Source organism: Rhinolophus sinicus, chromosome 16, assembly GCF_057876585.1.
Source record: "Rhinolophus sinicus isolate RSI-liver-muscle chromosome 16, RSI-T2T, whole genome shotgun sequence".
NCBI lineage: Eukaryota > Metazoa > Chordata > Mammalia > Chiroptera > Rhinolophidae > Rhinolophus > Rhinolophus sinicus.
The window spans coordinates 18504828-18520081 of NC_142516.1; the positions used below are offsets into that span (position 1 = coordinate 18504828).

The 15254-nt window shown below is 47.0% G+C and overlaps 1 protein-coding gene across 7 annotated transcripts in view; it reads right to left on the minus strand.

Moving 5' to 3' along the window:
- Nucleotides 1–15254, minus strand: part of RGS3 (regulator of G protein signaling 3) — a 112151-nt gene that overhangs the window by 30128 nt on the left and 66769 nt on the right. The window contains exon 1 of one of the 7 annotated variants that reach the window (XM_019754591.3): nt 622–948. The exons of 4 other annotated variants lie outside the window; for them this stretch is intronic. In XM_019754591.3, the coding sequence (XP_019610150.3) occupies nt 622–675 (54 nt within the window). In that variant the 5' untranslated portion in view covers nt 676–948. Of the gene's footprint in view, nt 1–239; nt 415–446; nt 471–621; nt 949–15254 lie in introns of those variants that run through there. 2 more of the 7 variants (XM_074330865.2, XM_019754592.3) reach the window with 2 other exon arrangements.

A 15254-nucleotide genomic window follows, 5' to 3' on the forward strand; every position in this document is an offset into this window, starting at 1 on the left:
GGAAGCATGCCCCTTCCTTGCAGGGCTCCCACCCCCTGAAACACACACACACACACACACACACACACACACACACACACACACACACAGCTCTATCTCAGAGCAGAACACACGGTTTGGTTGCAACATGCTCATCAATGGCTGCCCTGGGGAAGAAACAATAGAAGCAGGGGCATGGGGTAGCCTGGACGAGAGACCCCCAGCCCACCACAGACACACCCTGTCACCGAGGCACCTACCCAGCACACTCCTGCAGAGACCCAGGCGACTCAGGGCTGCCGCTCCTGCCAGCCCGCCCGCCCGGGTCTCTGCCCAGCTCCTCCCGCAGGCGGGCAGGCGGGCGGGCGGGCAGGCAGCCGTGTCGGTGGCAGCTCCTGGCGGCCGTGTCAAGCGGCTGCCTTCCAGACAGAGCTCCTTTGTGTCAGCAGAGCTATTTATGGACTTACCCAAGTTCCCTAGGGGAGCGATACCTGCTGGGAAAAGCAGAACCGAATGACCAGGTTCCACCTCCCACGTCTAGGTAGCGTTTTCAAAACCCTTGCATCACCCGTCCCCCCTCCTCTTCCTCCTTGCCCTCCTGCTTTCCCTCCTCCTCCTCCAGCGCCCTTCCCAAACACACACCCTGTCCAGCTGGCGGATGCCACTCTGGAGAGAGGCTGGATTTCTTTCTTCCATCAAACAGAAAACTCTGTGATTTCCTAAGCCACTTTCACCAAGCAAGAGTCCGGGATGTCTCAAGGAAGAGTCCTCAGCCAGCCCGTCCTTCAGCCTTTGAGGGTGCCCACCAGCTCCTGGGTTACACGCTCACACTCGTGGGCCCTGGCTCCCCTGCTGCCCGTCCCCAGGGCGCAGGCTAGCCCCAGAAGTGCTGCTCTGGAGGGAGAGGCATCCATTGCTCACAGCCGCACCCCCTGGCACTGGAATCCTGAGCTGGCTGCACCCCACTCACATCCTGAGGGCTCTTCCTGCGGGGGCAGTGAGTGCAAAGCCACTGGCCACCGCTCCCAGCAGGACAGAGCCAATCACCGATGCTTCCCTGTCACACCCCCACCCCCACGCTGCTCTCATCCCAGTGGGTGGCTGCAATTCAACCCAGGGTCCTGCAGCCAACACAGGCTGACTCTGAGAATGCCACCACCCCCAGGGTGGGGGAGTGGCTGCTTCAGCCACCTCCCAGCAGCAGCGCCATCCAGTGCAGCCGGACACACGGTTTTCTTTAGCACTTTTGTGTACCAAACTCTGGGGAATCAGAGATAAGACAGGGAGCTTGGGGCTTCCTGCCCCCAATCTGATGACACATTACAACAGCCCAAGAGTAAGTGCTACAGTGAAAGAGACATTCCCCAACAAGAGACCATGGCAGGAGGGAAAGAGCACAGGGCTGGGAGACGAGGGTCCCCAATTCCAGTTCCAGCTGCAGCACTTATTGGCTGGGTATGACGGAGCAAGTCCCTGCCCACCTCTAACCCTTAGCTTCCTTATCTGCAAATTGGGGCTGACAACCTTTGACCTGCCCACCTGTGGGATTAATAGAGGATTCAATATCCGGTGCCGGGCACTATTCTGAGAGCTTGGCCTTCATTATTTCCTTTAATCCCCATCAGCACCTTGGCAGGCAGGGACTATTATTACCCTATTTATAGATGCAGAACCTGAGGTATGGAATGGCAGAGGAAGTTGCCCACAGTCACACAGCTAGTTGGCTGTGGAGCCAGGATTGAAGCAGTGGGTCCTGCTCCAGGGTGCCCAGTCCTGGCCACTGTGCAGCCCCACCACTGCAGCACGCTGCTTTGCCAGGACAAAGCTGTCCAGTGCTCTGGCTATGGCTGTTGCAGTTGGTTGCCTGAGGTCAACAAACACACCCTGGGCTGTGCCTGGGGCCCAGGCTGGGGGTGCCCATCCCATAGCCAGCTCCTACTTGAATATGCTTGCTACTGGAGTGGCAGTCACCCTGGGATGGATGTTGGCACAGAAAACATGAGGCAGGGGAGCCCCATGCTCCTTTCCCGCTCTACCCCACCTTGGCCACCCTGGGCTGAAACGCTGTCCCTCTGCCCCCCCCCACCCCCCGCATATTAGTCTCAATGTCTCTGAATGTCTGTCTCTGCCTATCTCCCAGCCCCTGTCTGTCTGACTCTGTATTCCCATCTCTCTCACACATACAAGTGCATACATGCATGCTAGCATAAGAAAAAAATCCTTTATCACTGGAACAGCCCTTATCAAGTAAGGCACTTACAAACTCCAATCAAGGCTTTGTCTTGTCCCTGGGGGCAGAGCCAAGGCAGTCCTTGCAGGAAGCTTCCAGAATGGAAGGCTGTCATCCTGCAGGCTCCTGGGAAGCAGGGCCCCCACTCTGTCCTGGGAAACTAAGGAAGTGAGTGTCAGGAGATAGCCTATTCCAACAGGGCTGACCAAGTCCAGTGGGGGTGACTGGTTCCCAGGAAGGAATTTCTGGTACTTGGGATAAGATTTCTTAGGGTTGAGCTCCTGAATACAGGATTCCTTGACATGAGAGGAGCCCTTGAGTTGCAGCTCCGTCTTTACCTTCTTTCATTCAACAAACAGTGTTGCCAGGCTCTGTGTGCCAGGCCCTGATGCGCGGCCCTGAGGACTGGGCCCTGCCCTCAAGGCTGACAGTCCAGTGAGGGAGACAGAAGTCTGCCCCAGTCAGACTACTGAGTCCATGATTAGACATTGTGCCACGATGGGCAGAGCAGCTCTGACAGCCCAGGGCACTGGGTCCAGAACACGTCTAGAATGCACTCACCAATGCCCTGGACCACAAGGGCACAGTAATCAGTGCCCCGAGGCGCAGGCACCTCCAGGCCTGGCTAGGAGGGCATGTAGCCCCGGGGAGCCCAGGCAGCCACTGCCCTCTGCCTCCCCATAGTTCCAGACACAAATGAGAGGAGCAGGTGGGCCCTCCGGTACACAGCCTGGGGCAGACTGGGGCAGTGACCGGAGCGGGCTCTGGAGAGTTTACACTCCTATTCCCCCATTTATAGCCAGTGAAACTGAGGCCCAAAGACAGACAGTGACTTTACCAAGGAAACAGGGCGACTGAGTGGCAGGGCTGGGAGCAGTGCCGTGCTCCTTCCATCACATCCCAGTGTTTCTCAGAACTACATAAATGACGGCGCTGTTCAGTATCGGAGGAATGGGGATCTAGGGAGCAGCAAGATCTAGGTGGCCCATGGGCCACAGGGATTGGCCCCTGGGCACTCAGGGCCTGGGCCCTATTTACTGATCCACACATTTTATTTCCCAAACACTGATTTGACACTTACTGAGTGTCAGCACCGTTCAAAGCACTTCCTGGCTGTTAACTCATTAAATCTGTATAACCCTATCAGATCTGATGTCTAATACCCCATTTTATAGATGGGTACACAGAGCATAGAAAAATTAGGAAAGCTACTTAAGGTCATACATCAGCAAGTGCGTTGGTACAGACCACGCCCAAGCCACTTTCCACTGTGCCCTGCAGTACTGCACAGGGCGGCCCACAGAACAGACGAGTTCCTCAGCTATACTGAGAAGCTGGCTGGCTGGACCGCCCAATTACACAGACAAACTTCCCACTGTCCAGACACGCTGACAGCAGTTTCTAGGGCTGGGCCCACGGAGGGTCAGCGGGAGCCAATGTGTGTACGCCTCCTGTTTGGCGGGGAAAGCACCCCCAGGCTCCAGACGGGCCCTAGGGAGATGTGGCAACAGCAGGATGCAACCCAGACACCCTGGACAGACAGCTCTCCGGTATCCCGCACCACAGCAGGGTTTCCACCATCTGCCTTACTGCCTCCGCTTCATTAAGATCTGTGTTTCCAAGATCTTGTCGTGAGCCCTGTACAGACGAAAACCCACCCACCTTTCCCCTGCACACTTCACCTGGGGGAGGCCGAGCCTTGGCAATGCCCTCCTCAAAAAACGGAGGGTACCTGCCAAGGACTCGAATGAACTTCCTCATTCTGGCTTCTGATCCAAAGTCCACTGGGATTTTGTTCCAGGGTGGGAAGGAGGAGGATGCTGCTATGGCAGAAACTGGGCACAAGCCAGGGAGAGGTGTGGTCCTAGGAATTCCAGAGCGTATGACAGATTACGACTACCCAGCCCCTACCCGCAGCTGCTCAGGCTTTCCTTACACCTGGACAATGAAAGGGCCAGGCCTGCACTTGGGTGGCCGTGGTCATGGAAGCCTGAGCTGGGACATACCAGCCCCTCCTTCCGCAGAGCTCTGCCCCTGCCTCAACCTGCTACAGAAGAGGGTGATGACCCTGCGCTGCCCTGTAAAATTACTGTATTCGCCCACTCAGCCCAAGCTCTGCATCTGCCAATCCGCTAACCCACTTAGGAAGTTCTGGGTTTTTACTCAATGGGTCTTACAGCCTTGGTTTGGAGGTCTGCGGACTCCATGCTGAAAGGCTCTCCCCACCGAAGAGTCGGCCAAGAAACATTTATTAGTTATGTTAATCCCCACTGGATCCCTATGATGTGCTGAAGCCTGTGATCAGAACGACAGACGCAGACCGACAGGAAGCAGCCTGCTCCTGGATCTGCCTTGGAAGATGGGCGTGGCTGACCCTGGCATTGATACTACCAACAGGGACTGTCCTGCCAAGTCTGGCCTCTATGACCCTAACACCACGGCAGGGGACACATTCTCTCACTGCCTGCTAAGGGCATGCAGCTGGGTCTTCCTGGTGGTACTTGCCTTGGTCTTGGGGAACATGCTGCAAGGGGTGAGGTGGGGTGGGACAGAGCTGGTATCCTCAGGTTCAAACTCACAAGGAATTCCAGCTTGTATCTGCAGAACCCGGGGTGTGTCCCTTCCCCTTCCTAGCCTCAGAGTTATAGCTCCAAAATGAGACCACACGGGGTGTCGGGTGATCCAAGTCCGACTCCGTCCCTTCAATTACCACCTGCCTCACTGGGCCCTGTGGGGACTAAAGGATACGTGCTCAATAAATAAAAGCATTGTTGTTGGGCTGTCGTTGTTGCTATCATCTGTAAAAGGACAAAATTTACCTTGAGAGGGTTGATGTAAAGAGTAAAGTTAAATGTGATAATTTGTCAAGGGTCTAACTGATGAGGGCCTAACAGGGTGCCTGGCATGTATGGATAGCTGACAATCACGAATAGTTATTTAGCAACAGGCTACTGGTATTATCCCCACCTTACAGATGGGGAAACTAAGGTACAGGAAGGTTACATAGCAAAGGTAATGGCAAACAGGCAGTACAGCTCCAATGCCTGCGCTCCGGATGCTCTGACCCCGACTCATGTTCCCAAAATGTCACTCCCCTTGCCAGCTCCCTCTTCCTCGGCAACTTTAGGCAGCAAGGACAATCCCAACCTGCACATGGGGACTGCATCTCCCAGCCATAGCAAGAAGCCCACATGCAGCGAGAGCCAGGAGACAATGTCCCCCTGGGAAGCTGGCCCTGACAGCGGTCACTGGCTGGATTCTGCCTCCAGCCCGGGACACACGTCACAGTCACCTCAGCAGCCTCAGCCACAGAACGGCCAGCAGCCGTGACCATCTCCCTTCCTGGCTCCAGCCCAACCAGCCACAGACTGGCCTGAGACTCCAGGCTTTTGGGAGCAATCCTCGACCCACCGTGCTTGTGCCAGCTCCAAGGACAGGCAGTGTCTTGACTACCCGAGTTCCTGGGAAGTGTTCAGCAAAGAGCAACTGACTCAGATATGTGGAGGCCAGCCCTGTGACCTTGGCTGCTAGACACAGGTCATTCACACACTCCCCCAAGTCCACCCCCTGCTTAGACTGTTGGGCCTAAGCCCAGGCCACCAAATCGGAGGCCATAACCTTGCTACTTCTGGCAGCTATGCTGCCACCACTAAGGGAGTGAGCCAACACACAAGTAGGCAGAACCAAGAGATGGAGGGGGTGAGGCCAATTCTTGGTGACATTGCTCAAGGCCCTGAACCCAGCTATGCCTGAAGGCTACCCTCCATAATCCCATAAATTCCATTTCCTGGCTGAAGCTAATTTGAGTTGGGTTCTTGTCACTTGCAACTGGAAGAATCCTGACTAATGCATAGCCTATCACCAGTACTTAGCACAGTGTCTGACGTACAACAGACACTCTGAAATTATTGGTTCGCTCCTGCAGTCATGCAACAAACATTCCTCAGTAAGAAGGTGACCAGGTTTGCTCCTTAGAAAGAGTCATCTTGGCTGCTGTTTAGAGAGGTGACAAAAAGGACAAGACAGGGAGATCCACAAGGAGACACGCAGGAGTCCCAGGGACAGAGGCTGGAGCGGGTGGCTGAACAGAGGGGAAGGGAGGAGGGGCAGATTCCCAACTCTAAATTCACTGGGGAATATCTGAGGATCCCATCCCCTCTCTGGTCCTTAGTCTCCCCATCGGTTTCACCTCCATCATTTTAGTATCCCCACGTTTTCTCCCACTGTCAACACTCAGATTTTTACTGAAGGGTATCGTGATCAGGGTTGGGGTTGGATCTGAGGGTTAGTTTGACAAGCAGGGAGTATAGTGTAATAGCTAAGAATGTGGGCTCTGGAGCCGGACGCCTAGTCCTGTTCCTTGGTTTCTTAACCTCGCTGCTCCTTTGTTTTGTCATCTATAAAATAGTAACATTAGTGTTGGGCAGATTACACATTTATAGCAGAAGGATAAAGCACATTCGATAAGTATTAGGTGCCATTATTACTAAGGAATTGAACACATAGAAAATAAACAACTCCAAAAAGTAATAGAAAGTGTCTCTCCGAACTAAGGGAAGACTTGAGTCTTCAGAAAGTTAGTATCAGGAAAAAAAATTATCAAAAGAGAACAAACAACTAGAAATAATCTGGTGAAATTTCTCAGTTCCAAAGATCAGAAAGAGAAATGCTGCTCATTTCCATCAAGAAATTTTAGATCAAATATATGGTGATGGAAGGAGAACTGACTCTGGGTGGTGAACGCACAATGGGATTTATAGATGATGTAATACAGAATTGTACACCTGAAATCTATGTAATTTTACTAACAATTGTCACCCCAATAAATTAAAAAAAAAAAAAAAAGAAAGAAAGAAAGAAATTTTAGAGCATCGAGTGAGTATTGCATTTGTTACAACACTGGATGCTGGGACGACAGAGCGCAGCTCCCGGGTTCCTGGGGGAGAAAGACAGTTAGCTAGAATTCTCTACTCAAGAAAAGGGCAAATGTTGTCAGACTTACCAAGACTAAGAAAGTATGCCACCCACAGACCCTTTGGGGAACATTTACTCAAGAAAGCTCTCCAGACAAAAATGAATCAAAATCAAGAAGTTGAGAGTGAGATGGTATGGTGTAACAAAAGACTCACAAGCAATGAAGCCAGAAACATTTATACACTTAACTCCTGATAATATAATTGAGAAGTTAAGTGCAATAAATGATTCTTACAACACAAGAGAACTAATGTTTTAAAACGGTAACAATCAGAAACTAAAATGCTAGATGATTTAACAATACCAGGGAGGCCTGGAGGAAAGCAAGGAGAAGTGTGGGCCGGCCAACGTGCTCATTATGGGTAATAGGAGGTGAGGACAAACTATTCTAGATCTGGTGTCATTTCTGATATTGAAATATGTGTGTGAAAAAGGTAAGGACAAAACACTGGCAGACTAGAATTAGGGTGTGTAACTTCAGAGGAAATTTTGCAAAATAATGGGGATTGGCCTTGGGGGTTTACTACTACTAAAACATATTATGAAGCTCTAGCAATCAAGTCTCAACCTGATGTAGGATTAGACAGATTAATGAGGGAGACAAGGGCATTCAAACACCCACCCACCTCTGCATGGTCTGTAAGTGAGAAAAGGAAGGACGATTTAAAACATAGGTTTGGAAAAACTGGTTAACTGTTCAGGGAAGAAAATTCATGTGAGTTCCATCTGACACCAGGCACTAAATTAATTGCAGATACATTGAAAATGTGCATGTAAAAAGTAAAAGGATAAAAGTACTCGAATAAAATATAGAAGGATATTCTATATAATCTTGGAATGGGACAGGCCTTTGAAAGTATAGCCCTCTCCCTGCCAAAAAAATGATTACAAACAAAAAAATGTTAATTTCTCAATGATAAAAGATACTATAAATAAAGTTAAAAGATAAATAGCAAACTGGAAAATATTTTTGTGACCTACATAATAAGCAAATGGTTAATATTCTAACCATATAAAGGGCTCTTACAAATAAGACAAAAGCCCCAGCTGAAAACTGCGCAATTGATATGAACTGATGAGTCAAAGAAGAAATATAAATGACTAATAAATGTAAACAGCTCAACCTCACTAATAATCCAATAATTGCAAATTAAAATGAAATATAATTTTCATTTCTCATGTAACATCTAATATTAGGTAGGGAAACAGGCACTCTCATTCACTGTAAATAGGAACGTAAATTGTTCATCTACTTAACCCTTCTGTTCCACTCTTTTCTCATCTGTAAAATGGGGATAAGAAGAGTGTTGGGCAGATGACATGTTTAAACGGAAGGAAAACATTTGTAGAGCACTTTGGTAGTGTGTGTCACATTCTGTCCTACAGAAAAAATGCAGCAAAATGGAATATACAGGACATTCTTAGGACGTTTATTGCAGCATTCCTCATAATATGTAAACACTGGAAACGACCTGACAGTGCACCATCACCAGGGCAGTTAAGTAAACATGGTCCACTGGTTACAAAAGAAAGTAGAACTTTAGGTACTTATGTGAAAGATTTACATAATATATTAAGTTTTAAAAAATGAATTACAAAAACTATGATACTATTTAGTAAAATAAAACATAGTATCTACATATGTGCAGGGACGCATCGAACTTACAGGTAACAGTGGCTATCTATGGGGAAAGGACTTAGGGAGTGGGGGATTTTCTTTTCCCTTTTTTTTTTTTTTTTTAATTTTTATCAGGGAATATTGGGGAACAATGTGCTTTTCCAGGACCCATCAGCTCCATGTCAAGTCGTTGTTTTCAATCTAGCTGTGGAGGGCGCAGCTCACTGGCCCATGTGGGAATCGAACCAGAGACCTTGGTGTTATGGGCACTGCCCTCTAACCACTGAGACAACCAGCCACCTCGGATTTTCTTTATTTTTTTTATTCAGTTCAGTAATGTTTCAGATTTTTTTGTACAAGTTTTGTACAAGTGTATTATCAAAGAACATATATAATGTTAAATAAGTAAACATTTCCATTTGTAATAAAATAACAAATTTCAGTTTCCTCAAATTCAACAAAAAATGTTCAAGATCTATATTTAAAAATTTTTTTTTTGAAACTTTACTTGGGAAATCTTAAAAGATTTGCATAAATGAAGAGACATAATCTTATTCCTGGATGGAAAAACAATGTTGTATAAACTTCAATACTCCCCTTTTTGATGAATATTAGTAATATAAGTACAATCAAAATCCAATGAGATTTTGGGGAAGGGACAGGGAGAAGGTGGGGACTGAATAAAATTATACTAAATTTCATTTAAAAGAATAAATGAAATTTATTTTCTCGGTATCAACCCAAAAAATCTGAAAACATGTATCTATAAAGATATATGTACCCTTACGTTCACTGTAGCATTATTTACAGTGGCCAAGACATGGAAACAACCAAAGTGTCCTTCAATAGATAATTGGATAAAGAAGATGTGGTACATATACACAACGGAATACTACTCAGCCATAAGAAAAGATAACATATACTGCTACTTGCAACAACATGGATGGATCTTGAGATTATCATGCTAAATGAAATAAGTCAGATGGAAAAAGTCATGAGCCATATGACCTCACTCATACGTGGGATATAAAACTGAAAGCAACAACGGAATAAGACAGACAAACAAAAGCTCATAGACACAGAGAACAGTTTAGTGGTTACCAGAGGGTCAGGTGGGGGTGGTAGAAGAGGGAAAAGGCAGTCAAATATATGGTGATGTATTATAGAAATGTACACTTGAAACCTATATAATTTTACTAACCAAAGTCACCCCAATAAATTTAATAAATAAAAGCTAAATTTAAAAAAGAATATGTGAGAATAGAAAATAATTTTTTTAAGAAGAATAATGAGAGGGTACTGAGGCTAATATAATGTAAAAGCATTGGAGCAAATAACTGGGAAAAATGAAAGGCATTCTGCCTCATATTATATGCCAAAGTAAATACCAGATAGACTAAAATGTTAAAAGTTGAAAAATAAAACCATGAAGTTCAAGGGAAGGGCAGTGAATATTATATAATCCTGGGGTGACTATCACAACACCAAAGGAAAAAAATATTTTAAAAATTTATAGATATGATATTCGTCATCAGAAAATGCAATTCACAGCCACAAGAGACACTACTTCACACCCACTAGGATGGCTATAATTTAAGAAATGGGAAAATAACAAGTGTTAGAGAGGACGTGGAGAAATTGGAACCCTCATATACTGATGATGGGAATGTAAATTTGTGCGGCCACTTTGGAAAACAGTCTAGCAGTTCCTCAAAAAGTTAAACAGCGTTATCATTTGACCCAGCAATTCCACTCTTAGGTGTATATATACATTTATATCCAAGAGAAATGAAAACCTATGTCCACATTAAAACTTTCACACAAACATTTATGGCAGCATCGTTCATAATAGCCAAAAGGTAGAAACAACTCAAATGTTCATCAACAGATGAATATATAAATAAAATGTGATAGATCTATACAAATGTGGTAGAACCATAAAAAGGAATGATCCATGCTACAATGTGGATGAACCTTGAAAACATTATGTTAAGTGAAAGAAGTCCAGAAAAAAAAATGGAAGAAGTCCGTCACAAAAGATCAAATATTAGTTAATATGGTATGTCCAGACTAGGTACATCTATACAGATAGAAAGTGGATTAGTGGTTGCTTATGGATGGAGGAAATGGGGGAATTAATGGATGACAACTAAAGGATATGGTTTCTTTTGGAGATAATGAAAATATTGTAAAATTGATTGTGGTGATGGTTGCATGCGTCTGTAAAGATACTAAAAAACCATTGAATTGTAACACTTTAAATGGATTAATTGTATTATATGTGAATAACATCTCAATAAAGCTACTTACAGATATGACTATCTATAAATCAGAAACATCTGTAGTTTAAAAAATAATAAATAAAAGGCTAACACAAATATCCTTTTCATATAAAGAGCTCCTGTGAATTAATAATCAAACTATAAACAACCCAATAAAAAATGAGCAAAAGAATTGAACAGGCTACTCATAAAAGAGGCGACATAAGTGACTGAAAGGCATATAAATAAATATTCAACATCTCTAGTAATCAGAGAAATGGACATACTAAAAAATGTAACAATGCACAGTGTTGGTGAGGATGTGGGGAAACGGGCATTCGCTTACCCAGACTGTCTCAGTTTGCTCGGGACTAAGGGATTTCCCAGGAAGCAGGACTTTCCATGCTAAGCACAGAAAGTTCTGGGCAAAGCCAGATGCAACGGTCAATCTAAAGTACCGATTATATGGTACAACCGTTTTGGAGCGTCGTTTGGCAATAGGTATCAAGAACCTCTTTTATAAATATATCATCTTTGACGCAGAACATCTACCACCGGGAATTTCTTCTAACAAAATATTCATTCGTTCAACAAATATTTGTGGAGGGTCAACCATGTTCCCAAAGGGCTGGAGATACCAAGACATACCTATAAGGATTGTTTAATATCAGGCATTCATAACAAGGAAAACTTGGAAACAACCTAAATGTTGAACTTCTGGAGATTATTTAAATAAAGCCTATTTCATCTACACGATGAAATAATGTGCTGACACTAAAAACGATGCTGTAGGAGGATATCTAGTGACCTGGAAACATGGGGACATGACATTGTTAAATGAAAACAAGTGGGTTGGGAAATTGTGTGTACCAGTAACCCTAATATGCAAGTAAGACATATGTGTATATAAACCAATGCCTGACCGAATACACCCCAAAATGTTAACAGTGGTTATCTCTGTGTGTTGGGATTGAGAGTGAACCTCATTTCCTTCTCCTGCTTTATCTGTATTAAATGTTTTGTTCATCATAAACATGAATAAGTTTTGCAACAACACAACAAAACAGTCAACTGCATTAAAAACAAACGAACGAACACCTGCCATGCCCCATGGGTGGAGGCCCCAAGGAAGGGGGTGCAGAGAGTCAAGCACGTTCATGCTTGATCTAGTGATGACAGCTACCTTTACTAAGTACTTTCTACATGCCAGGCACTTTGCACAAACCGTCCCTTTAACCCTCACAAGAACCCAATGAGATGGGTATCTTCGTCTCATTTGACAGATGCTAGGTGACCAGCCAGTAATCCCACAGCTAGTGAGAGACACAGCTGGGATTTGAACCCTGGCCTGCCTTCGTCTAAGCCCAGGCCCTTGCCTCTACCTTAGCTGCTTCTGTTTGTGCCTGGGGCAGGGCAGAAAAAGGTCCCAGGCCACTGGACCCTCTGTCCTGTAGGCCAGTTCTATGCTGGCCCTTGTCCTCCCTCCCTGCAGACAGCCCAGTGGGCGACAGAAGGACAAGTCAGCAAGGGTGAGGACACCAGCATAGGGAAGGTGTGGTGCTAGAAGGCCAGCTGGCCGAGGTCAGGTCTCAGGGCAGACGAGCTGGGGACTCCTCGCCTGCTGGGCGACTCTCAGGAAGCCGGAGTACATCCGGCCCCAGGAATTCCCAGGCCCTGTACTCGCCCAGTGGCAGTAGTGAGAGAAAAGCCTACAGAGCCTGCAGTCACCCTGCTGAAACAGCAGGAGGAAGACAGCCTGCCATCTGGGACCTCCTCCTTGGGCTCCGTGGCTGCAGGCCAGTCCTTTCTCTTCTCCCGGCCTCCAGAGCCTCCCCTTCTGCATGAGGATGGGGTGTGAGAAATGATGGCTCCAGGACCCTCCCAGATCCAAATTCTCTGAATCTATGGCACTTCCTCACATAGGGCCTGGCAGGAAGAGGAAGGGGATGAGGCGTCCCACCCAGCCCCTGAAAGAGCCCCCTCCCCTTCCCCTCAGTTCTGTTCCCACTGCTATTTTTAGAGCAGACCACAGGGAGCGTCTCCACCAGCCCCACTATGCTCAGAGCTCCAGATGAAACACAGCGGCCCCATTCATTCTGCTCCAGCAAGAACACGCCGGAATTTACAGACAAGCCAGCCAACGTGACAACCTCTCCCCAAGCCTTTAGCCAGGCCGTTTCTCATATTTCCATTACAGCCCAAAGTGGTGACTGAACTTTTCCTAATGACAACACAGCTGAGTGAGATGACGAGAGCATCTCTACGACAATCCGTATCCCTCCCCATTCCCAACCTGGCAAACTCTTCAAAAGTCACTGAAGAGTAGCACCGGCCTAGAAGGTACGGGGCTGGAGTCCTACTTCCAGCTCTAGCACCAACCATGTGCCCTCAGGCAAGTTCTTGCCTCTCTCTTGGAAATCAGCTTAGTAATCGATTTCAGTGGGGGAGGAGGGAAATTTTCAGATCCTCATTCGAAGATTCTACTGTTCTATCAAATTTCTAATTGCTCATAAAATATACACTATATTCCTGATTTTGGGGCGTATGTTGAAGAGAGGGGAAGTAATTTGCCCAAAGTCACACAATGAGTTACCAGCAAAACCAGGATTTGAACCAAGGTCTTCAGAGCCCTACTCTGGTTTTCTCTGAGGGCAAGGGGCTCAGTGAGAGGGGAAGAGAACCACAGAAGCAGTTCTGATCGGGTCTCCTTTCCCTTCAAGGATGCACAGGAGTCAGCATGGAATATGGTGGAATCCAGGACCCTGAAGTGAACTTGGCCAGACTGCTTAATAAACCAAGTGGGGACCCAGCCACTGGTCTCACAAAGCTGAAGTGCAACAGAAAATGCTCTGAGCCAAGAGAGTCGGTAGACCTGAGTTCTAGTCCTGTCTCTGCCACTAACTTGTCCCATGACCCTGGCCAGGTCAATTTCCCTTTTGAGCCTCAGTTTCCTCATCTAGATTCTAGAACATGAGAGATTTGAACCACGTGACCCAATTAAATTCTACAACATCTACTGAGTACTTACTAAGGACCAGGTGGGAACAAAGTCAGAAATAGATAAGAAATAACCTCCACTGGCTCCCAAGGAACTCAGTCTTACGGGTGAGACACGACTGCCCACTACACTGTACTGAGGATGAACAAATGCTACAGGGACGCAGAGGAGGGAGCCATGACTTCCGGTGCACGCCTGAGAATGGTGTCTCCGGGAGGGACCAAGCCTTGAAGGTTGAGGATTGTACCCAGCAGGGCCAGCAGAGGAGGGCAGGCACCATGACACAGAAGAAACAGCCCAAGCATGAACGTGCGTGGGGAGTTTGGAGGAGGGGAATAATCTAGTGCAAAGCAGGAGTGCGGGAGAGCCAAGCTGAGAGCTGGGCTTGATTCTGAACACAATGGCCTCCCACAATGGTCTTGACACAGGACTGTGACTGCCCAGCCTCCCCGACCCCTCCCAACGTGGATGGTCTGAGATTGCTGGAAAGCAGTAGAACAGAGCGATAGAAAGCAGGTGCTCTGGAACCGGGCCACCCAGCTTCCAATCTCAGGTGCCCACTAGCTGTGTGACCTTGGGCAAGTTTCTTAACTTCTCTGAGACGCAGCATCTTTTTTTTTTTAATCAATTGAGTATAATGAGAGGAAAGGTGTAAGGGGATAATGGACCCCGTGAGGCTATAGTGAGAAGTGAAGAGACAACGTAGATCCAAATCTTGGCACTGTGCCAGGCTCACCAAATTACTGTCTTATTTTTCTACCCTTGACCCAAGGATCTAGGAACAATTTGGAGGATGGTGGCCTTAGCCAGAGAAAAGCTTGCAGAAAGATAAGATCAAGGCAGGATAGATGGTAAGGTTGCACTGCCTTTGTTAAGAGCTAAAAAGAGAATAGCAAGCTGGCTGAGTCCAAGGGCAGATGCTAAAGAAGGCAGTCTATCCACAGCCAGAGCTGTAGCTAGGGGGGGAAGAAGGGAAGGAGAGACTGGAAAAGAGCTGAGCATTTTAGGGAAAAGTCTGCTTCCGTGGGGGGAATATCTGAAATCCAGTCCAGCTGATTCCCAGTTACTTAGCGTTGAGATTCTAAACCAGTCAATTAGCAAAATCTGGGTCCAGAACCTGGAGCAGGCTCTTCCCACCCGTGAGGGGGCTCAGATCAAGGCCTCCTTCCAGACTCATGCTCAGCGCACCCCGGC